Source organism: Rana temporaria, chromosome 3 (assembly GCF_905171775.1).
Source record: "Rana temporaria chromosome 3, aRanTem1.1, whole genome shotgun sequence".
Classification (NCBI taxonomy): Eukaryota; Metazoa; Chordata; class Amphibia; order Anura; family Ranidae; genus Rana; species Rana temporaria.
The window spans coordinates 265,215,284-265,240,649 of NC_053491.1; the positions used below are offsets into that span (position 1 = coordinate 265,215,284).

The window sequence follows — 25,366 nt, forward strand, 5'->3', positions numbered from 1 at the left end:
ACAAAGTCGAGGACGTCATATGACGTCCTCGGTGGAGAAGTGGTTAAACCCTACAGCAACACCCTCCAACTGAATGCATTGCACAGGGATGCAGGAAACCCCCATTCACTTGGATGGGCCAGCTTCAGCAGGCATTACAGCTCGCTCGCTGAACCCACCAGTGCAAACAATTGTTGCCACACTGATGCAAAGAATTTTGACTGCTGCTTGTGCACATCCTCCCTTTGCTGTCTTTGCAACTTAAGAGGAACAGTTGAGTAGCAGTAAAAACATAGCTTAATCTCTTTTTATTACTGTCCCCCAACCACAAGTGTAAACAAAGTTGCAGAGTACTCTGAAGAGTAATCCACAGTGGATTATTTCTTAGAAGTATTTGACAGGTGGTGAAGAAGCATTATGTTTTTTCCTCACCACCTGTTTTTAACCTCTAAAATCCCATGCCACTATGCTGAAGCCATTGTGCATTGCACACAGTTGCTGCAAAGCCCGATTCAGTTGAATGGGTTGAGTTAAAGCGGAGGTCCACACAAAAAGTGAACCTCTGCTTTTCGGAACCCTCCCCCCTCCGGTGTCACCAAGCCAAGATGGTAACTCTGGAGGAGCTGCAGAGATCCACAGCTCAGCTGGAAGAATCTGTTCACATGACAACTATTATTCGTGCACATCACAAATCTGGCCTTTATGGAAGAGTGGCAAGAAGAAAGCCATTGTTGAAAGAAAGCCATAAGAAGTACCATTTGCAGTTTGTGAGAAGCCATGTGGGGGACACAGCAAACATGTGGAAGAAGGTGCTCTGGTCAGATGAGACCAAAATTTAACTTGTTGGCCTAAAAGCAAAATGCCCTTGTAGGAGCTGCTGGTTTAAAAATGGGCCTTGCATGTTACCTCGCTCTTCGTTGTCTAGGGGATGAGATGAGAGTCTAAGAAACTTCAATGTCCACACAAGTTGTAAATCCCTTTTTCTGTCAGGTTTTATTTCACACAAACTGTTATAGGTAGATGGATGGAGGGTCAGGGGAAGGTTCAGGCACATGATGCAGATCACTGGGGAACTTCGGAGTTTCAAAAGTCACACTCACCACTTCCCTCAGAGTGGGTATTGCTCACCCGCATAGGCCACTCTCACTGGCCTAGCAGCCGGGATGATAGAATAGGATAAATAGAATAGAATACAGTCTCTGCCACAGACCTTTCATTGAAGGAAGAAAAAAACTGTTCCAGAATCTTCTGCCACAGGATTTAGTACCCGGATTTCAAACATGTTCTATTTTTTTTCACCGATGGAAAACAAACTGATGGGGCCCAGTCCATCGGTCCGTTTTCATCGGACAAACCGATCATGTGTACAGGGCTTAAGGCATCATAGAATACAGTGCATCCTCCAATAAAGTTACCAGGCCTCTCCCGAGATACCAGCTTTCCGCTTGGTCCTCCCCAGGACAGGTCCTCCCATGGTTTCTGCCATTGAGTGACTTCCTCCCGCAGGACAGACAGCACAGGATCACCTTCAAAGTGCAGGCAAGACAACTGGGCCTACCCGGTGGAAATGCAGCTTCGGGCCAACGTGGTCCCGGGGGCTGAAAATGGACCATCACATACCTCGAGCAAGGAGGGCCACGAGGCAAAGAGCCCTGAGAAAATGGCGTCTGCCCCTTAAATATCCTTCTCCAGCATGCCCAGCGGGGAGTCCACTCCCACTGGGCTGTTCCCGGGGAAAAACACCCAATACACTCTGGCTTGCCTGTGTTCCAACATTGGCCTGTGGTGGTAACGCCACCTACAGACAAACAATGGGAAAACCCTCCAAGCACAGCCATAGCTGGAACAGAGGCTGATTTAACCTTAATCATCAGTCTGGGCTAACTACCAGCTCAGACACCCACTAAATTTAAACATAGCGCCTGGTGATCAGGAGCAGGGTGCAAAACTATGTATGGTGGAAAACGAACACTGAACATTACCATGCCCACCGCGAAACATGAAAAACATGAAACATGATCCCCATGACTAAGCTTCAGGGGGCGGAGTGAATACAAATGTACGCCACACTTTCTGCAGCTTCTCCAGAGTTACCTCGTGACTGCTTCTCTGGTTATTGCTCTCCTTGCCTGGCCTGTCAGTTTAGGTCAGTTAGGTTTTCAGTTGTGCCATACTCTTTCTATTTTCGGATGATGGATTGAACAGTACTCCGTCAGATGTTCAAACCTTGGGATTTTTTTTATAAACTAACCCTGCTTTAAACTTCGGCAAAACTTTATCCCTGACCTGTCTGGTGTGTTCATTGGCCTTCCTGACGCTGTTTGTTCACTAAGGGTTTTCTAACAAACCTCTAAGGGCTTCACAGAACAGCTGTATTTATACTGAGATTCTGTTACACACTGGTGGACTTTATTTACTAATTAGGTGACTTTTGAAGGCAATTGGATTTTTTTAATTTGAGTTATATTATGTTAAAGTAAATTTATTAGGCAATGTACCAAGCTTTCAATGGTGATGCAATAGTTATTAGATTTTAATATTGCATGGCTGGACCCACTTACTGTACAAGACACAAACAACGAGTTAACATGCAATGCACCTTCATACCGATACTTGGAAGGGTTAATGGCCCTTTAAGCTGACATTAGGTATACATTTGCATATTTATATTTTTAATCTAGGTATGGATGCAATATAAAAAAAAATTATATATATATATATATATATATATATATATATATACACACACACACACACACATACACATACATACATAAATACATGTGGATGAATCTTGTCTCCTGCGCAGCAGCATAGGAAGAGGGAGGAGCAACACTGTAAGTTAATCTGTCTGTTTCTTGTTAAACCCTGGGAAGATTGTATGTTGAACTCATAAATATACATTTTTTCCTTCATTGTTAAATCCCAGACTGATGCCTGTGGATGTCGAACTTTGGCACCCCAGATGTTTAGAAACTACATTTCCCATGATGCTCATGCACTCTGCATTGTAGTGGAGCATCATGGTAAATGTAGTTACCAAACATCTGGGGTGCCAAGGTTCGCCATCACAGTCCTAGGCTGTTTATGGCTTAAAACGGTAGTAGAGTCTTGTGAGAAAAAAAAAAGATTGCTCCTGCAAAGCAATATCATAATATGTTACTATGCACCGCATACTAGCACATGATGAGAAACTTACCTTGAAACAAAGCCCTGCAGCGGCAACAACGTGCTTCCATTAACACCCAGGGACTCCGGCCGCCTGATGGGACAAGCCGTGATGACGTCACTACCGTGCATGAGACACGATCGTGGAACATAGCTCTGAAGGAATGCCAGGGCTATGCCATTCTTTTAAAGCGCATACGCCAGTGACATCACTGGCTGCTGCTCGTCTGTATATCTCGTAAACAGTTTGGGAGATATTCATTTTACCTACAGGTAAGCTTTATTATACCTATAGGTAAAAATCACAAATGAGAGTTTTACTACCATTTTAATCGAAGTGCAGCCTTCAGAGACGCTCAGGGAGTTCAGCACCCTGTTATACTGTCTGGAAGGGATGCATGGGTCACAACACTAGCTGAACAGAACCATAAATCCTTTGAAAAATAAAATGACCTAAATGTAGCTATGTATTTAGCTTTTTTGCTTGATATTTAGCTTTAAGACCATATGAATGCTTAGCAAGCCTTGAATAGGAACATGTGTTGAACATTATGAGGATAAACATGGGTTGCACTAACCTGGCAATATTCCTTTTGCTATAACATCAGGATCCAGTTTGTAAGTGTCTTGGAGGCGCATTAGTGCTTTAGCTGCTCCAGTTTCATCTTCTTCACTTGGAAAGAATTCCCTTTGAAAAGTGAGGTTTGCAATAAAGCCTGAAAGCCAACAGAGACACAATAATGAATCACTCACACCCATGTGGCTGTCTCCCCATGTGGAGTACGTGCAACGACACAGCTACAGATATAGTAATTTGTGAACCTGCTTAGAGAACAGAAAAAAAAAACAGATTTAAAAGCCATTCTTAAAAAAACACTGCCAAACAGTTGAAAGTAGTTATAAAGCCAATACATTACCTTAATGCATTCTGTGCATTAAGGTAAAAAAATGTTTAGGCATCAGTATACCCCCTTTACCAGGGCTTTTTTTCAGCTTGAACTTGGTGGAACTCAGTCCCACCACCTCTGGCTCAGGCCCTCTGCTCCCTGCCTACCACTATCACTTGTAAACACAGAAGTCACCTACAGTGTTAGGCCTCGTACACACAACCGCTTTCCGCGGCAGAACTCTGTGTGTATCCCCAACACCCCAACTCTGCACTCTGTAATGCCCTCCTGGTGTTTAATGCCCCTTAAGATCCTTCCACTGTTAGTGAAACTTGACCACACTATTAACCCACTATGTGATGAGGTTTGGAGGGTGTTTGTGAAGGTTTTTTTTTTTGGGGGGGGGGGGGGGGTTCCTGCACCTATTTTCTGAGAGAAAAAAAGCCCTGCCCTTAACAACCCCCACCCCCCTCAACACCATTTACTTAGCTGAGCTCCCATTTGAGCAAGCGCTGTGCTTAGGTGTAGCCCTTCTCTCCCCTCACTTCCTGGTCTCACAGGCTTGGCTGAGGCAGCAGGAACCATTGGCTTTCGCTGCTGTTGATTAAAAGCAGTGACGAGGCTCAGGAGTAAGCCCATACAAGTGCCCCAATAGAAAGCCACTTTCTATAGAGACACTCACCTAAAAAAAGGAGCTTCATGGCAGCTCTGTGCAATTCCACTGCACAGTGCAGAGCAGTATAAATTAAATGTATTTTTTTTTTTAAACACAATCATTTAAAACCACTTTTAAAGCAGTATTAAACCCCAAAAAACGAAATCTATATACAGTAAAACCTTGGATTGCGAGCATAATTAGTTAAATTTACAGTTTTTTAGCTGAATTCTTTTTTTTTTTAAGGATTTTTTTCCTTATTTTTAACCTGTGATCTGGCCAGTAAGTATATTATTTATTTTAACTTCCATTAAAGCTGTCCAGCAAAAAAAAAATGGACGTTTAGCCTGTTGAAAAAAAACATTTAATACTGACAGGGGAGCTTACAATGATCAGTTTTTATTCATTTTTATAAAACCTTTATCCCAAAAAGGGAAAAAAAAACTCTAACTACTTAAAAACATGTTAGTCAAGTCCATCTAAATCAACTGCTGCATGACAGAAAAATGTAAAGGGTTCGCCCTCCAGTGGTGGTGATACTGATGTTTACCCCAACCTATGGGAGACAACTGTAGGACTATGTATGCCGAGAACAGCTTGTAAATGTGCTTAGAGCTACTCCTTATGCATGTGTTTATAAGTTTGTTTGCCAACTAATTCCAATAAACACAAGTAGCTTTGATGTGAAAGAGCTTCCCAGCCCTTCTTTAGGGTTAGGGGCAGGCCTCTTACTAATGTATGTCTCAATGCCTCCTCACAGGGTGAACCCATAGGGGGTGACAGGTTCTAGCTCACTACGACACCATTTCATATTGCATTAGGAAGAGCCTGCATATGATTAGATATACTTTTACCGTCATGACCTGTCTTGTGTTAACACTTTGTATACCTGGTGTTTTGGTTTGTACAAACTCCAACCTTTACTGTACTATCTATTGTGAAAATCAATAATAAAAAAAAAAAATCAATAAAAAATCTATTGCTGCATTGAACACTACCCTCCTCCCAGACGGACAATGCAACTGGTCCAAAGGGGTCTCTGTTGCTTCTCCAATAGAAAAGAGACACCTTAAAACAGGAAGTATGTTACTGACCAGATCACCAGTTGAAAAATAAATCAGAAAAATCATAAAATCTATGCAACCACTACATTAAGCATTTTTTTTTTACAGCTGCCTAAGTACTTTTACATCGCTCGGAAGGCCTGTCCCTTTCCCTGACCGCAGCATTGGAATGGAAGAGCCTGCACCGCTGCCATCTGGTCAGCTGCCCACAGAGGAGATGGACGATCTCCAATCTCCTCTGGAGAAGCGACAAGGATTTTGACCCTTCCAGCTTCACAGCTGTCTTTTCCTGGCTGTATTTGATCAGATGCTCTAATGGGCAGGGGAGATATAGACTGATAGCCTGTCACTGACCAAAACTATCACAAGGGGTCTTGTTCATCCCTTGTGATAGCAATTAAGTTGCATGAAAAAAAAAAAAAGAAGATTTAAATAAATAGGGACCTCCTCCTCCCCTTACAAATGCAAACATTAACATAGGTCCAGTATGCATATGTGAACTATGATTACATCACATATGTGAGGTATCGCCACAGAGTGAGTGAGTGAAGCCTCGTACACACGACCGAGGAACTCGACGGGCGAAACACATCGTTTTCCTCGTCGAGTTCCTTGTTAGGCTGTCGAGGAACTCGACAAGCCAATTTTCTCCATTCCCGTCAAGGAGAACATGCTCTCTTTTTGGCTTGTCGAGTTTCTTGACAGTTTCCTCGACGAAAATGTACACACGACCGATTTCCTCGGAAAAAAAATATCTCCAGGCAAGTTTCTTGCTGGTTTTTGCCGAGAAACTCGGTCGTGTTTACGAGGCCTTATGCCCGGTACACACCATCACTTTATGTGATGAAAAAAAATGACGTTTTTAAAAACGTCACTTTAATTGACCGTGTGTGGGGGAAAACTTCGTTTTATGTCTTGTAAAAACACGGCCAAAAAAAATTGAAGCATGCTTCAATTTTATGTGTCGTTTTTCAAAACGTCGTTTTTTACTTCACAGAAATTGACCGTGTGTAGCAAAAAACATCGTTTTAAAAGACGTTTTTACACCCGCGCATGCCCAGAAGCGAGCTTCAATGGAAAAAGTGGTGAGAACGTAACCTCGCTTTGCTAGAACATTGTGAGAAAAACGATGGTGTGTAGGCAACTTCGTCTTTGAAAATTGAAGTTTCAAAAACGTCGTTTTTTACTTCACAGAAAATGTCGTTTTTTTTCATCACATAAAGTGATGGTGTGTACGGGGCATTAGAGTTTTAGGTAACAATTTATTGCCAAGTCGAAGGCGTGCACAATTTTAAATATTGACATTGTTTGGTTTCTACTTGTGTTTAATAATACACCTGTGTATCATGCGACATAAAAAAAAACTGCCACCATTCAGAATATATCAGAAAATATTTAATGTTCAGGGGTTCGAAGTAATTTTCTAACAAGAAAATTTTTTCGATTTTAACATATGTGAAAATTGACCGAATTGCCCTAGTAGGCAAACCATAAATTTTTAGTTTTGGGGATTAATATTTTACAGCTTTACTGTTCGAATTATGTCATGTATTGTACCATTGTAAATATGTGGAAACAAAGTGGGTCTCTAATCACATAAAGTCTCACCACCATCCTCCAAAAAGTATGAATTGGAGCTAGAGCTCCAATTGACCCCTTAACAAAAGGGAGAAAATATTACACCTTTTTCACAAAGTGTCTATAGCAAATAGATTCCAACAGCTAGAATACACGATCCTTACTAGGTGGCATAAAGTACTGTCTGTATTAGACAAAATGAACAGTCCAACTCTCGCTGGCGATGTAGCAATACTCCAGGCAAGATATTCCATATTTTCTGGCAGTGTTCCAAACTCCAACCCTTCTGGAAAGATTTGACTGACACAATAAGACATCTAACCTCAGTAGACCTAAGAAAAAACCCTGCAGCTTGTCTTCTCCACCTGACAGAGAGACCCATCTCGAAATACAAAGGCTCTTACTATTCATTTGCTAACCTCCCACACTCCAAAATACATGCTTATAGGTTATTTGGCTCCTGTCTAAACTGGTCCTAGTATGTGCATGTATGGATGTGAATAAAGGACCTTAGATTGTAGGCTCCTTGAGGGCAGGAACTGATGTGAATTTACAATGTATATGTAAAAACCGCTGCGTAAATTGACAGCGCTATACAAGTGCCTGTAATAAATACTGATAAGTAAATGCATAAAAGGCCTGTAATTCTGCTTTTCTCAAAACAGATACATACACATTTACTAGAAATACCTGGTATTTACTCATGGGAGATCTTATCTCTACCCTACATAATACAGAACAGAAAATCAGGACCTCATGAAAACTGACAATATAACAAAACCACATATCTCTATCCACAGGTAATGAAGGCCCCTTGACCCGCCCTGCTCTAAGGAAAGGGAACCTTGACTGCTGGATGCTTGGCAACTAAGCGGGGCGTCAACATAATCAGTGAGTCGAAGTGGCTCCTTTGGGATTGGCTACAATGGCACAAGGGGACTGGGTGGAGCCGGAACTCTACAAAAGGCTACGCAGAGGCACGCCCCACTACTCTCGGGAGAATTGGACGTCACACGAGTTGAACACCCACCCGCCCGTTGTGTTTTTTTGTCACAGCTTCTTGCAGTTTTACCTTGCCAGCAGTTGGTATTACTTTATGGGCTATGCCCTCAAGTTTAATTACGCGACAGTTTAATGCGTGCTTCGCACTGATGGTGGAGACAGGCCTCTTAGACTATACGATTTGTTGTATGTGGTTACTGATATTTTGAAGGTTATTATACTATGTTCAATAAAGCTGTGGCCTTGCCCTACTTCCAACTTAAAGTGGTCTATGTGTCTTCTTGGGGGGCAAAGTTTTGTGGTGGTTTAAATAAAGGGTGTTAATACAAGCCTAAGCTTCTCAACAGTCATGGCCTCAGACTCCTTAACTCCAATAGGTCACTCACTTGCGTGTATGACATTGTCCCCTTCCCACCTCCTCCTCTTTTCTTCTCTTCCTTCTATGCTCTAACTGGAATTCCACGTTCCCCTCTTTGTTCTAAAAACAAAGCTCAATATGGTTATCAGTACATATTAAAGCAGAGCTTTACCCTTAACAAAATCGATAAAAAAAAATGATGTTCTTGAGCAAGAAACATACATTCCACATAAATAATTATGCTACCAAAATGAGCCTGTGTCATGGACGACCTTCCGTTGTCAGGAGAATCCGTTCCCGGCGCGTGCGCATTGGTGCGCGCTTGCCCGCGCATGCGCGCGTTGGAACGCACTTGCGCGCGCGTCAGTGGCGCTCGTGGCGCGCGTAAGGGTGCGCGCGCACGTTGACAGTGTTTGGCGCCAAGGATTCCCTATATAAACAACCTGATCCCTCACCAACTTGCTGTCCTGTCTACAGCGTTTTCCTGAATAATCTGCACCTGTGTATTTGCTGTTCCAGATTACCTGACCCGGCTTCCTCTGACCTCTCTTGTTTGCAACCTGCCTCTGACCCCGGCTAGGTCTGACCTCCGCACCTGCTTAACCCCTGGCTCTGTCTTTGCCCGCCTGTTATACCGACCCGGCCTGAACCTTGACTACCCCTTTTGGACTTTGCTTTGGCTCTGATCTGCTCATCTGTGTTGACCCGGCTTGCCTGACCTGTTGCTTCCTGCTCCACAAGTGCCTCCGTTGCTTCCAGCCTGCTGCCAGCTTCCTGCCAGGACCTCAGTGCTTCATCCTGCTTCTGCTTCCAGCAAACTACCCAGCCTACTACCAGGCACTTGTGCCCCTCTGTACACTTGATCCCCTGTCCACTCTATCAGGGGCTCCTGAGTCGGAGGCTTACGAGAGGCCGCTCCCTGCACATCGGGCTCCCATCACCAGGTACGTGACAGCCTGTGCAGCAGTTTCCTCCAGTAACCTTCCTGCTTCTTCTTGCTGGAGGCTGCCATTTTGCTGATACCCAGACCCCCTGAACCGCAGTAAATCTAGGTTGTCAGCAGATCAGGTTCTAGTGGTAGTCTACAGGATGGAGTGCTGATCAAAACAACGTTTTCCAACCGGCTGGTTGGACATAAGTTGATCAGTAGATTGACATCTGTTCTACCACAGTACCCACCATTTGGATGGCAATTTGGCTGGTTCAGTAGGAACAGCCATATTTCAAACCATGTATGGACAGCTTAAAGCGGAGGTTCACCCTAAAAACAATTTTCTAACATTACATTGTGCTCACTCTCGACTTTGACAGTATGCTGATGTTTGTTTTGTTTTTTTGCCATACATACAGTTGTATCGCTAATTTCCCCGCCGGCTTCCGGGTAGTGGCTCCCTCGGGTGTGGGCGTTCCTATGCACAGGCTAAGTGATTGACGTGATGACAAAAGCTTTCCCACGGCGCATAATGCGCATCATGAGTTGCCGAAAGAAGCCGAACTGCGAGTCGGCGCTAACGTTCGGCTTCATTCGGCAACTCGTGACGAGCCTTATGCGCCGTAGGGAATCTTTTGTCATCACGTCAATCACTTAGCCTGTGCATAGGAACGCCCACTCCCGCAGGAGCCACTACCCGGAAGCAGGCAGGGAAAATAGCGATACAACGGTATGTACGGCAAAAAAAAACATCAGCGTACCGTCAATGTCGAGAGCGAGCACGATGTAATGTTAGAAAATTGTTTTTAGGGTGAACTTCCGCTTTAATTATATGAAACTATGTAAAGCAGGATATACACTTTTGTTTTTTTGCTGAATCAGCAGACTGAACTAAAAAATAAATAAATGAATTAAAAAAAATATATCAGAAGCCGGCATCAACGCAAACAATGTTGATAAAGGAATCTTCTCAGCTGGTCTACTGTATTTTGACAGGGGTGACTGTACAGACAGTGGTACACATGGACCAAAATTTGTCTGGTTCCTGAACCTGTTGATTTTTGGTCGTCGTATGCTCTGCTTTAGTCCCACTTAAGGAGAAAACAAAGGCAAAGCTTTATGGTAAACCTTGCTGGAAAATCCTACCTAGCCTCAAGCATCATACGAATGAGATTTAGAAATTTTCCTGACTCCCCAAATTCCACAATATATCCAAAATCAAGACTATTCACCTGGGTCAATTCTCAGAACAAGGGAGGAGATCACCAGAAAGCTCTCCCTCTCAGATGAAGAAAAAAAAACTCTGGAGGAAAGGACTAGATCTAGGTGCATCTAGGGAGTCATCCAAGCATTCCTGCACCTGGACATGAACCTGTTCAGCATGCAGTTGAACTGATATCAGGGGGCATGCAGCTGGCATCCTCCAAATGTAACTCAGGTCCTGGAACACACTAAGGTGTATGGACTGCTCCTCCATGTCAAAATGAAACCGGCTGGGGAAGACCTAGAAAGGCAGGTGCAGTGGGAAGGTCGCTTTAGCTATAGGGGCTCTAAAAGACTCAAGACTGGGGTCAGCAAGCTAATCCTCCAGGAGTCTCTGAATTCTAGAGCTATAGTGGAAGACTGCGACTCCTCAAGGATAATCTCATGAGGTAGGGATTGGAGCAACTCAGATATAGTCTCTGTGACCAATGGCTCAGAAGCAGATAGGGACGCAAGCATAGAACCTGCAGGGGAAGGCATGAGAGCATTCTTAAAAACTCTGTGGTCAGAGCCAGCAAGGAACTAGGTGAAAGAGGTGCAAAAGCAAGTGTCTTGAATGATGAGTTAAGACTCTTATTACAAGATAACAGGATTCCAGACTGCAGACATTGGCACCTTCAGAAGTCACAAAAGTTTCTGAATAGTTAGGGGAGTATGAGCTGGGGTCATCCATTGCAATGGAACTACCCCCCTCTGTGTCTAGAAAAGACATGTGGTGATCGCTCAGAGTATAATTCAAGGCCTCAGGTACTCACAAAACCCAGACAGCTGGTAGCAGGTTAGGGTCAGATGACTGGAGGTCAGTAATGTTACAGTATATAAGCAATAGGTAGAAAAAGATGAAGGACTGGAGTTTCATGTGGCTCATTCCAAACTAAAAAGCAGCAGCGAGGGGAAATACTTTCTCAGAGTAAAACGTGGCAAAGAGGGCAAAGCGCACGTGGGACATGCCACCCAACAGATGACCCCAGTGGTCAGTCCTCCAGTCTTAACTCCTTCCCAGTAGAAACCAGTGGAAAGTGGGAATTTTAAGTGAGCCCAGTGATCCAAACGAATGAGGTAGTTCCCAGTGCACAGCTGGATCGACCTGCTTACAGAGTGGTCCATCAGAGACAGGACAAGCTCTGAGGCAATGCAAACAGCTCTTGACCTTAAAAACACTACACAGCTAACGTCTTATCAGAAAGGGGCATATAAAGCACCTTACACAGAAGCCCAGTGTCCTAGGTTCATTTCCAGGCTAGTCCTGCAATGTCTAGAAAAGTTGGGTTCAGATTGGATAGCTGCAACGGTGTAGAAAATAGTTTTGATTAAGGAAGAGTGAAGGAAAAAAAAACACTAGAAAAACATTAGATTACACTTTTTCCAGCACAACTGAAGAGAAGATGTCCAAACTCCTGGGGCACTAGCAAAATATATGAGCGATGCTGGCAGTGGGGGGGTTATCTTGGGTGGGCATACAGTTTCATTTGTAGAAGGCTGAAGAACCTCAGAAGTAGATATAAAAGTGGCGATGATAAAATTGAGAGTCTAAACAAATATAAAACCTGTCATAAAGCAAGTTTCAATTTAGCAAATCCTTAACTGCCACGGTTATTTGGCAGATGAAACTGCTTAAGCAAACATCCACGTTTCATCATGCCTAGAGGTTTACACAAGCAGCTGCAAAAGTTTTAATATATTAATTTAGACAACACAATTTATAGCTTAAAGATAAAATAAAGCAGTAACAGGAAGAGCCTGCACCTAACTTGAACGAACGTATTCAGCTTAGATATTTACTTGGCAGGCGTTGCTGTAAAAATGTACATCGTTCTGGTGTCAAAAATAGTGAAATGTTGAAAATATAAAACGATATACACACACATTCTCCCTTGCAACCTTCACACAAAGTTAAACTAGCAACATATCAGATGGTTTAGCAATCTACTGGAGCATAAACATGCTTTCATGTAATGCCGGAGTACGTATGCTTATGCAATGAAACATGCCAAGTGTCAATCTGATCTTCATAGGAAAGAAGTACCGTACCAACTTAGCCAATCAACTCTTTTCTATGGCCGGGCTACCTAAAATAAAGATGTCCAGACAGCAGTTGTCGGAAGCAGCCAAATGGCTAATTGGGTCATTAATATTTATAGGTAACTAAACAGTGGTTTAGGAAAAGATTTTGCATTATTTAATAAAACCATTTTAAAAAACATAATTAAAATAAAAAAATTATGACCTATAAAAATTGGATAAAGTCCACTCCTAAATTAGAACTATAAAATTGAAGAAAAAAAAATGTAAACTGGTTACCACTGCCTATAATTTCACTTATTTCTCTTCGACTCTCCTATACTAGGCCCACGAAACAAGTATTTTGGTGTGTGCAAACCATGAAGCAATCTTATTTTTGCATCCAAAAATGCAGACCAGAAAAGTGGCTGAACATTTTTAAATCACAAGTGACTGTGTTCATTACAACAGTTTTTTTTAAGTGAATTAGTGAGCACTATTTTATAAAAGACATATACGATACAGGATTACCAGGAAAGGTAAAGACATACTTAAAACATAAGAGAATTTGTGTTAGCTGTCCATTGCCAAAATAGTGGGGAGGAGAAGGGAGTAATGCCCCGTACACACGATCGGACCTTTGTCCGATCAAATTCACATCGGAATTCCGACGGAAGTCCATCAGAGTAAAAGAGAACATATTCTCTATGTAAACTCCGACGAAATTCCTCAGAATATCCAATGGAAAAACTCTGATGGGCATACACACGGTCAGAATTTCCGATGGAAAAAGTCCATCTGACTTTCCATCGGAAATTCCGATCGGGTGTACGAGGCATAAGAAGTTGAGAGCATCCAAAAAAGGAATGTCAGGTGTGCACTGAATTGTTTTTTAAGAGGATATGAAGTGGAAAACTAACAGATCAGAAGGGAGGAACCGTTCTTCCATGTTTCTGACATTTCAAATATTAATTGTCCACTGACCATGATTTTATTCATCACATGAGAATTGAAAGGGTTTAATCAAAAATTGGAAAATTATAGCCAAGGCCTAAAAGTGTTGGTCCTTACATAGACACCTATTACCTAAAGACGCTAGAACTGCAAATAAAGTATTAGGCAATAAGCCAATGTCCCAAGAAAAAAAAAGAAAAGAAAAGGACAAAACTTTTTTCTTGCACAGCTATGGTTTTGTCACAATAACTTTGCCGTTTTTTTTTCCTACTGTGGTTGTATCTGCTGGCCCCAACATAACTACAGGACATAGTAATGTAGGGGCTGGTGAATTAAACCAGTGATTGTGGTAGCAGCCACAGACATCTGGCACACCCGGTCACCAGTGTTAATTTTCGACTAAAAAATTTCCGTCAACTAAATTAAGACCATCTTGGTCTACTAAAATAAGACAAAAATAACAATTCAGATGACTAAAATAGGACTTAAATGGCATTTTAGTCAAAAGACTATGACTAAAATGAAATGAAGCCCGTGTCTTCCTGATTTCTCTGTTATCAGCATTCTGACAAGTTCTCCGACATAGGAGATAAAAGCAGCTAGAAATTTGTTTCAGGGAGGTAACTTTGAGACAGATTAGCAGAGAGCTTGTCTTCTCACAGCACAGCTCTGCAAGTTTCTATGGTCCTCTGCCTATGTGGAGGGAGACGATATACATGTAAAACTTATGTAGGGAGATTTGTTTTATCTCTCTGCATCATCTGAGGCTGTTAACTTTACTGGGTATAGGAGAGGGTTTACATCCACTTTAATGCCTCGTACACACGATCAGTTTTTCCGACAGGAAAACCGTGTTTTTTTTTCAGCAGGAAAACGGCTGAAATTTGTCTTGCATACACACGTCACACTAATCTTGTCTGAAATTCCGAACGTCAAGAACGTGGTCGGAATTCCTGACAAAAACCTCACATCGCACTTTTCTTGTCAGGAAAACTGATCGTGTGTACAAGGTATAACACTGCACTGCCACATAAGAATAACTAGGGGATATATACAATACTGCTGAAATTTTTTTTAACTAAGAAAAGGGGCTTTTCTATTTTTTTTTCTTAACATTTAATGTTGGTAAAATATTCAGGTAATATGTGCAATGGCATTAAAGCCAATAAAGTTTATTTTTTATATATTTTAAAGTTGGACTTCTGTTTGTCAAAAAAGAAAAAAGTAATATTTTTGTTTGTTTGTTTTTGATGAAGCTTGGATTTCTTCATAAAGACGTTATATATCACAATGGCTAAATCTGTGTCTGTAATGCATGTTCAAACCATAACCACTTGCTTACTGGGCACTGTTAACTCTTTGAATGACAATTGCAAGGTCATGCAACACTGTAACCAAATTATATTTTTATAATTTTTTTTTTCACACAAATAGAGCTTTCTTTTGGTTGTATTTAATAACTGCTGTGTTTTTTTTTTTCCTTCATTGAAGTGTGCTGATGAGGCTGCACTGATGGACACAGGTGGGCACTGATGAGGCGCCTTACTCCGATCTGTGAACAGTCGAGTCTCACTTACTTAGGCCCACGCTGTAGCCATCTTTTGGCTATAGCACGGGCGTGAAGAGGTTAATACAATACTTAATAACATGTTATTAGATTTTTTACTCCAGGAGTATATAATGAAATTGGCAATTCTATAGAAATGCTTAAATAATGCATTACAATTTAACTAAACCCATTCAATTTTAGTCATCTACAATGTACTGGAGATTTTAGTCAACCAAAATATGATTGACGAAAAATTCAGATGACTAAAACACGTCAAAACTAAAATGACATTTTAATCAAAAGTCTGACTAAAAGTAAATCCAAATTTGACATCAAAATTAACACTGAAAGTCATGTTTAATTTTTTTTTGCTGAAGGCAGTAGCTCTTGAATTGAGCAAAGATTTAAAGTGGATGTAAACCGCCCCAAATTTTTTTTTTTGATGTCACAATGTAGAGTATAAGATTCCCTATCATCTGTGCCCAGTCTTGCCACACAGAGTTAATCCAGCGCTGAGCAATCCTCTTTTAATGTTCAGTGAAAATGAACAGAATTCTAGATAAAAACTTGCCAAATTATAAAGTCTGTTTCTCTGCTCTTGCTTTGTGTTACAGGTTATTTACATATCTAGAGCTTGGACATGTTTATCATATGTTATGTTATGTTTATCATAATATGAGGTGATCCAAAGTTCATTGTATATTACCAGGATATGTAAATAACCTGTAACACAAAGCAAGAACAGAGAAACGGACTTTATAATTTGGCAAGTTTTTATCTGGAATTCTGTTAATTTTCACTGAACATTAAAAGAGGCTTGCTCAGCGCTGGATTAACCCTGTGTGGCTAGACTGGGCACAGATGATAGGAAATCTTATACTCTACATTGTGACATCAAAAAAAAAAAAAAACATTTTTGGGTTTACATCCACTTTAAGAAATGGAACGTGGGACAAAGGAGTATTTATAATCATTTTTTGCAGGGGTTTTATTTCTTGGTATTTTTTATTATTATTTTTTTTAGCCACAGAGTCTCTTTATTAAGCAATAGTTAGCACTAGGGCTGTCAGTTCAAATCTTAACCACAACACTACCTGCACAGAGTTTGCTTGTTCTACTTTTGCGGGTTTTCCCCAGGTGCTCAGGTTTTCTCCGACACTCAAAAGAAACACTGGTAGGTTAATTGGTTTCTAAATTAGCCCTGGTATGTGTACTTATGAATGTGAGTTAGCTCTGGTTCACTCTATGAATCGCACAGGAATGTGCAGCGCACTAATGTGCAAGTTATATATTTTGGATAGGCTCAAAAATTGCACCAAAAGGTAGTGCATGCACTACTTTTGGAAACGCCCTGCAACTGGACCGCATGGTACTTTTGTACTCTGGCACTGTGTTTGCGACCTTTGGGATGTCATTAACAGTGACACCAGCTGCAGATCGCAACTGCAGTGTGTTCTGAACTCGGCTTTGGTGCAGGAGATGCACACGGATCACAGGTTTCCAGCACCTTGTTCTGGTGTGAACCTAGCCTTAGGGACCTTACGCTGTAAGCTCCTTGAGTGTAGGGACTGATGTAAATGTACTATATATATTATATGTAAAGCGATACGTAAATTGACAGTGCTATATAAAGTACCTGTAATGAATAAAATAAATATTTACATCAATACCTTTTAAAAACGCAAATGCATTTTGCCTTTTTTACACATTCAATGATATGTTTTGTAGTGTATTTTTGCGTATTTAAAAAGAGAAGCATGTGTTCATGTGTACAATTGTCAGGGCTGGGCTATCAGTCCTTCCTTCTCTGTGCTCAGGTTGCTCAGCTGTCGGTTAATTACCAGAACTCATCGTTCCACAGTGGCCCACCTGTTGATCATCTCCTGCTCGTCAGTCAAGCCCACAGCCAGACCCTCCTGGCTATTTAAACTGCCTGGTTTATTTCTTCCATGCCTTCGCCTTGGTCAACATATCTAGAGACTCTCTGTTGTGTTCCTGTCGAAGACTTGCCTGGCTGACATCCCTTCTGGTTCCTGATCCTGTCTGCTGCATCTGACTACAGTGATCTGTGGCTTCCTGATTTCCTGGCTTGTTCTGACTACCAGATTTGGCTACCGAACCTTGGCTATGTTTTGACTAGGCTTACCAGTTGTACCATTTTTACCATTTTATTAAAAGGTGTGATTTTTACTGCATTTTCTGTCTCTGTCTTTTTGACGATTCCTGACAAAAATGAAAATGTACGCATTAGAAAGAAATGTTATGCTAAAAATGCACTTCGGACAAACTGCTGGTTATCACATGTTCACAAACCACAGTATGGGGAATTCAATAAACCTTTTAGGACACTATAATGGTGGTAGGTCAGTTTAAACATACCTGTGTTAAATTCAAGCAGGCCTTTGCAACAGTTTTTGTAACATTACCGCTACATGTGGCAAATTCAGGTGGTTCTTACTACCATCACTTTAAGAACCGGTCACAGATTTAAAAAAAAAAAATACTTTCAGATTAGGAAATCAACGGTAATGAGGACCAACTCTGAGCTTGCATGCAGATTAGACACTGGTGCTCAAAGTGGGGTATGTCTGTGTTGGGAAGCCGTCATGAATGTGACAGGTTCTATCCTAGGCACCACTAAGCCGTCAACTGGGGAATTTCCTTGCCAAAAGTTGATTTTATGAAAAGGGGCATACTGGTCATACTGGATACAGACCTGATGGTTAACCAATCACAGGATTCTATCCTCTGCCCCACTAAGCTGTCAGCTGGGAGATTCCCTGGGCAAAAGTTGAATATAGCAAAGGGGCAACAGCAGGTTATACTGAAGACAGACCTAATGGTAAACCAGACCTGATGGTGAACCAATCTCAAGATTCTATCCTCTGCCCCACTAAGCTGTCAGCTGGGAGATTCCCTGCCAAAAGCTGAATGCAAACAAAGGGAAAAAACAAGTCATACTAGAGACAGACCTGATTGAGAACCAATAGAGCCCCATTAGGCTCCACCCACCGAATTCAACGACATCATCAGTGTCAAGCAAATGCAGGGTGGACCTGATGGGAAACTAGTGTCTCAGTTCTCCGCTGGGATTTCCCCACCCAAGCCCTGTCTGTGCGAAGGGCACAGTGGCTGGGAATGTAGCTGTGTAATGAACACTTCAGCCTCAGTGACATCACCACCTTATACAAATGTCATGACTCCCCCCCACACACACACTTTTGTGGATATATATTATATATATTTTATAAATATAGTCTGCTAAATAAGGAAAACTGGGCTTTCATCAGTTAAAGGAGTTGTAAAGGAAAAAAAAATTTGCCTAAAATTAATGTCTGCAAGGTAGACAGACCGAATAGTGTAATGATTCTGTTAAAAAACGAGTAAATACCTATTAAATTCCTTCATCTATATCACCTCCAGCGTTCTAGTTTCTGTTCTCTCATTCACTTCCTGGTTTGCATCGCTCGTTCATGTAAGAACTAAATTTCCCAGTATGAATTGCGGCACGGCCAGTAATTCACACCTCTTTGAAGTCTCTAAGGCCCCGTACAGACGACCGAACATGTCTGCTGAAACTGGTCCGCGGACCAGTTTCAGCAGACATGTTCGGTCATCTGTACAGCCGAGTGGACAGGATTCCAGCGTACATTTGCCCGCCGGGCCTTTTTCGAGCGGGCAAATATTTCTAAACATGTTTAGAAACATGCCCGCTGGAATCCTGTCCATCGGACATGTTCGGTCGTCTGTACAGACCTACCGTACATGTCCGAGCAGCCGCCATCCCTCGCATGCGTCGAATGACTTCGACGCATGCGTGGAAGCATTGAACTGCCAGGGCCGCGCACGTCGCCGCGACAGCGCGGCCTCGCCGCCGCGTATCGAGTACGCCCGAATTTCTGTATGATGGTGTGTACAGCCATCATACAGAAATCTCCGGGCAGACATGTACGCTGAAAACGGTCCGGCGGACAGTTTTCATCGTACATGTTTGCCCGTCTGTACGAGGCCTAACACGTAGAGAGCGTCCTGCCGCACAGATGTAGTTCCCAGGAGGGGGTGAGCACGTCACTGACCACCGCAGTAAAGCCTCCCGTCATGGTGGTCAGTAAAATCAGACAAGCAGGAAGTGAACAGAACAGAGAAAAAATAGAGCACCTTCTGAGCAAAAACGAACAATGAGGAAGTGAAAAGAGGAATGTCTGCAGGTAAAGGATGCTTATTAAAAAAAAAAAATAATGTTTCCTTTACAACCCCTTTAAGAGACACAGTCCAAAGGAGAGCAGCAACTGCCAGGCTGTATTATTAGAAGCCTACAAATCTCATTAGTTTTAGACCCAAAACACAAGCCATTGCATGTTCCCTCTACGTTTGTACTTTAGGTTGATATTTCCACATGTGCAGTTCATGTTATGCTGTTCTGCTGATTTAAGGGCTGAAACAGTAAAGCAGTACAATTTTCAAGTCTGTAAAAAGTGTCAAGATTATGCAGGGATCCAATTGTTCTTGCATTTGAATCGGTTGCCATGTTCCAAGTTTAGGAAATTGACTTTCATTACTTTAGCAGCAGATTATAAAACTAGGATGAGAAGGTCAGGAATTATTCTTGTGGTAAGGTATGGCAGAGAAGCAAAGTTTCCAGCCAAGTCTACACAGAACATGTGCAATGTCTTGGCGGCTTACAGTACTTCATTACTTGAAAGCAAGCTGAGGCTGCAGGGAAAAACATGCGTATGTGAAAGTCATCAGTACCTCACAAAAGAAAAAAAAATACATGCAATGTCAGCCAACAATAGATGAAACATGCATAGCTTGTATAGTACAAAACCCCAGGAGACTCATTTATATTACTGGAAAGTTCTGTCTGAGCCATCTAAATACAGTTTTCACACATGATTAAAGGCCAGGTAATTCAATTCCAGGATGAATTAAAAGGAAACCCACAAAGGAAATCCATGTTCAGAGAAATATACGGTTTCCACTGCTGACTGATCCTCCTAAAATACTGGTAATTGTTTAAATAACAAAAAACAAAAAAACGTGTTAGGCCCCTTTCACACATATGGACCGTTCGTACGTTTTTCATCCATCCCTTCATGGAAAAACCGGATGATCATTTATTTGCATCAGTTTTCCTCCGCTTCTATCAACATCCGGTTTTTTGAACTTACGGAAAACAGGTGTTAGCGGACAACATCCGCTTACATCCGATCCACTGACATCCGTTTTTGAAACCCCCTTTTCTTCACTCTTTAAACACACTGTATATTTAGCTGGTTGCTAAGGAGGGTGCCGGGAAGCCGGCTGCCGCGTCCTTGACAACCAATGAGTCATCAGCTGTCCAGAAAGGGAGGGGAAAAAACAGCGTGGGGTCCCCCCAAAATCCATACCAGGCCCTTATCTGAGCATGCTGCCCAGCAGGTCAGGAAAGGGAGGGAACAAGCAAGCGCCCCCTCCTGAACCATACCAGGCCGCATGCCCTCAAAAATGAGGGGAAAAATGGGTTCAGAGCCCCCCAAAGCACCTTTCCCCCATGTTGATGGGGACAAGGGCCTCTTACCAACAACCCTGGCCGGTGGTTGTCGGGGTCTGCGGGGAGTGGGGCTTATCGGAATCTGAAAGCCCCTAAAGGGGGTCCCCCATATCCCGCCCCCCATGTGAATGGATTTTTGGGGTGAATGGGTAGGGGTACGATGTACCCGATTCCCTTTCACATAGGGTATGGTGGGATCTGGGGGCCACCTTGTTAAGCCTGATAAGCCCCCCTCCCGCAGACCCCGGCAACCACCGCCTAGGGTTATCAAGAAGAGGCAGAGCACCCCCAAAGCACCCATCCCCCCATGTTGAGGGCATGCAGTCTGGTATAGCGCTCGCTCATCCCCTCCCTTTCCTGACCTGCCGGGCAGCATGCTCGGATAAGAATCTGGTATGGATTTTGGGGGGGGGGACCCCCCGCCATTTTTTTTTCTTAAATTTTGTCACAGGGGAGGTCCCTTCTGAATCCATACCAGACCTGAAGTTTTTTCTCCGCGATCTATTTTTCTTTTTTACATTCAGTTGTTAGCTGATGACTCATCGGTTGTTAAGGATGCAACTATATACAGTATTTGAAGTTCAGTCACTTTTTTTTGTAAAAAAAACAAATGAAAACCGGCTAAAAAACTGATTAAATATTTCATACGTTTTGATGCGACTGAAATTAAAGCGGAGGTTCACCCTAAAAACATGTATATACCATTACATTCAGCATACTTCCGACATGTGCAGTATGCCGTTTGTTTTTTTTCGCTGTACATACTGTATTATTGTTCTTTTCCACCCGACTTCCGGATTCTCACTCCCGCGGGAGTAGGCGTTCCTATGCAGCGGCGCAATGTCACCTGGGACTTAGCCCACATGATTGACGTGCTTCCCCCCCGGCGGATAAGGCGCGTCACGAGTTCCGAAAATAGCCGAACTGGCAGTCGGCTCTATATGGCACCTGCGCAGTCAGCTTTACACCGCTCCTAGTCTGTGCGCAGGCGCCGTATAGCGCCGTATAGAGACTCCCAGTTCGGCTATTTTCGGAACTCGTGACGCGCCTTATCCACCGGGGGGAAGCATGTCAATCACGTGGGCTAAGTCCCAGGTGACATTGCGCCGCTGCATAGGAACGCCTACTCCCGCGGGAGTGAGAACCCGGGTGGAAAAGAACAATACGGTATGTACAGTGGAAAAAAAAAAAAAAACAGCATACTGTACATGTCGGAAGTATGCTGAATGTAATGGTATATACATGTTTTTAGGGTGAACCTCCGCTTTAATGGTCCGAATGTGTGAAAGGGGCCAGCCCCAATCCTCCTCTTCTGGGGTCCCACACCAGCACTCCTTTTCAGTGTTTTCCCACTTAGCAACCACTTGTTATGGGAGCAGACACTGAAGAGGAGGAACAGCAGATGTGTGAACTTGCTCCTGAACTTGCTCGTGGGAAAATGAAAACTCCTACAAGCTTTAACCAGGCACTGCTGATGGGAAAAGGTATAAAGCAGTTTATATATACTAAAATGGTTGCATTTCTGTGTACTGTGGGAGACCAGATATAGTGAATGCAGGGTCCTGGGTTTAGTACCACTTTAACTCAGCTTGAATAAGAAATGTACCCAGTCAGCATGATTTTTTGGGGGTATCGTATGCAATAATGATGTTTAAGAAATACATACAGAGCCTTGAAAAATTATTCATACCCCTTGAAATGTTCCATGTTACAACCAAAAACGTAAATGTATTTTATATGATAGACCAACACAACACAAAGTGGCACATAATTGTGAAGTGGAGGGAAAATGATAAATGGCTTTCACATTTTTTTTTTACAAATAAATATCTATAAAAAAAGTCAATACTTTGTAGAACCACCTTTCACTGCAATTACAGCTGAAAGTCTTTTTGGGGATGTCTCTACCAGCTTTGCACATCTAGAGAGTGACGTTTTGCCCATTCTTTGCAAAATAGCTTAAGCTCTATCAGAATGATTGGAGAGCATCTGTTAACAGCAACTTTCAAGTCTTGCCACAGATTCTCAATTGGATTTAGGTCTGGATTTTGAATGGCCCATTCTAACACATGAATATGCTTTGATCAAAACCATTTCATTGTAGCTCTGGTTTAGGGTTGTTGTCCTGCTGGAAGGCGACCCCCCACCCTACTCTTATGTCTTCTGCAGGCTCCAACAGGTTTTCTTCTAAGATTGCCCTGTATTTTGACTCCATCCATCTTCCCATCAACTCTGACCAGCTTCCCTGAAAAGCATCCCCACAACATGATGCTGCCACCACCGTGTTTCACGGTGGGGATGGTGTGTTCAGGGTGATGTGCAGTGTTAGTTTAAAGCCACACATAGCATTTTGTTTTTAGGCCAAAAAGTTATATTTAGCCTCATCTGAACAGAGCACCTTCTTCCACTTGTTTTCTGTATCCCCCACATGGCTTCATGCAAACTGGCTTTCTTTTTGCCACTCTGCTATAAAGGCCAGATTTGTGGAGTACCAATAGTTGTCCTGTGGACAGATTCTCCCACCTAAGCTGTGGATCTCTACAACTCCTCCAGAGTTACCATGGGCCTCTTGACGGCTTCTCTGATTAATGTGCTTCTTGCCTAGACTGTCAGTTTAGGTGGACGGCCATGTCTTGGTAGGTTTGCAGTTGGGCCATACTCTTGCCATTTTCTAATTATGGATTGAATAGTGCTCTGTGAGATGTTCAAAGCTTAGGATATTTTTTTATAACATAACCCCGCTTTAAAACTTCTCCACAACTTTATCTCTGACCTGTCTGTTGTGTTCTTTGGCCTCTATGATGCTGTTTGTTCACCAAAGTTCTCTAACAAATCTTGTAGGGCTTCACAGAACAGCTGTATTTATACTGAGATTAGATTACACACAGGTGGGCTCTATTTACTAATTAGGTGACTTCTGAATGCAATTGGTTCCACTAGTTTTTAGTTAGGGGTATCAGAATAAAGGGGGCTGAATACAAATGTACGCCACACTTTTTAGATATTCGTTAACAATTTGGAAAACCATTTAGAATTTTCCTTCCACTTCATAATTTTGTGCCACTTTGTGTTGGTCTATCTCATAAAATATGTTTAAGTTTTTGGTTGTAACATGACATAATGTGAAATATTTCAAGGGGTATGAATACTTTTTCAAGGCACTGTAAATAGATGACGTATTGTACTGACCACAGTTAGCACTACCTGATCTCCTGTTACTTTACAAGCTAGTGTCCCTGATGTGAAGAAAACGATAGATGGTTTTAATGCATAATCAAGTCTAAAATGTCTGGAGAATGCTCCGTCCCGTGGACGCATCCCAGCGCGCATGCTCAGAATCACGTCGGAACGAATGCCTAAGATACGACGGATCACTGCCTACGGAGTGAACGTAACCTACGCCCAGCCATATTCACGTACAACGTAAACAACGTAAAATACGACGGCTTGAGTTCCCTGGTCCATACCTTTGCATGGGTTGCACCTCATATATGGAGAATAACTTCACGCCGGACTTACGACTTACGCAAACCGCGTATATTATGCGCCGGGCGCAAGTACGTTCATGAATCGGCGTATCTCCCTCATATCCATATTTGAATAGGAAATCAATGGGAGCGCCAGATGCGTCCAGCGTAAATATGCGCCCACGATGCGACGGCGTAGGCAAGTTACGTTGGTCGGATGAAGCCTATTTTTAGGCGTATCTCAGTTTGTGGGCACGGCGCATAGATACGACGGCGCATATTTACACTTACGCGGCGTATCTCGAGATACGTCGGCGTAAGTGCTTTGTGAATCCGGGCCAAGCTGTCTTTGACCACTTGTGAAAACATATGGTCCAACTCATCTGGTAAGGAGGCACTTCTTATACTGGTGGAGGATATCATCACATTTGTCGAAGATTTTTGCTATCTCACTGGGTGTCCTCTTCATTTTTGATTCCTCAATCAAGGACTTTATTTGCGCTGCACTTTTATTATTATTTATCATTTGTACTTTTTTTTTTTTTTTTTGTGATTGCCTCTGTTGGTGTTCAGCTTGCAATCAATTTAGTTTTATTTGTAACATTTGTGCGCTGATTGCAGTTTTTTCTATTTCCGATAATCAATGTACTCTGGGAGCGATGGGAGTTCCAGTGGTGCAGTAATGTGGGGGCTCTGAATCCAAAGCCAAAATGTGGTACCAAAAGTTGCTTTTCTATAGGCGAAGGTACAGATTTACTACAAAAAAACAATGTACGGACTCGAACTTGAAATTGCACTGAAAGTGCACTTGGAAGTGCAGTCGCTTTAGACCTGAGGGGGACAGGCAAGGAGAATAAAAAACGGCATTTTAGCTTGTATATGATTGGATAATAAAATCAGCAGAGCCTCCCCTCATTTCAGCTCTACCCCTCAGATTTACAGCGACTGCACTTCCAAGTGCACTTCCAGTGCAATTT

General features: G+C 42.5%; 1 protein-coding gene across 3 annotated transcripts in view; it reads right to left on the minus strand.

Annotated features, from left to right (window-relative positions):
• The window catches only part of P4HA2 (prolyl 4-hydroxylase subunit alpha 2), a 149,679-nt gene that overhangs the window by 70,349 nt on the left and 53,964 nt on the right, over window positions 1-25,366 (minus strand). For all 3 annotated transcript variants that reach the window (XM_040344641.1, XM_040344642.1, XM_040344643.1), the window contains exon 5: window positions 3,726-3,863. In XM_040344641.1, coding sequence (XP_040200575.1) covers window positions 3,726-3,863 — 138 coding nt within the window. The remainder of the gene's footprint in view (window positions 1-3,725; window positions 3,864-25,366) is intronic.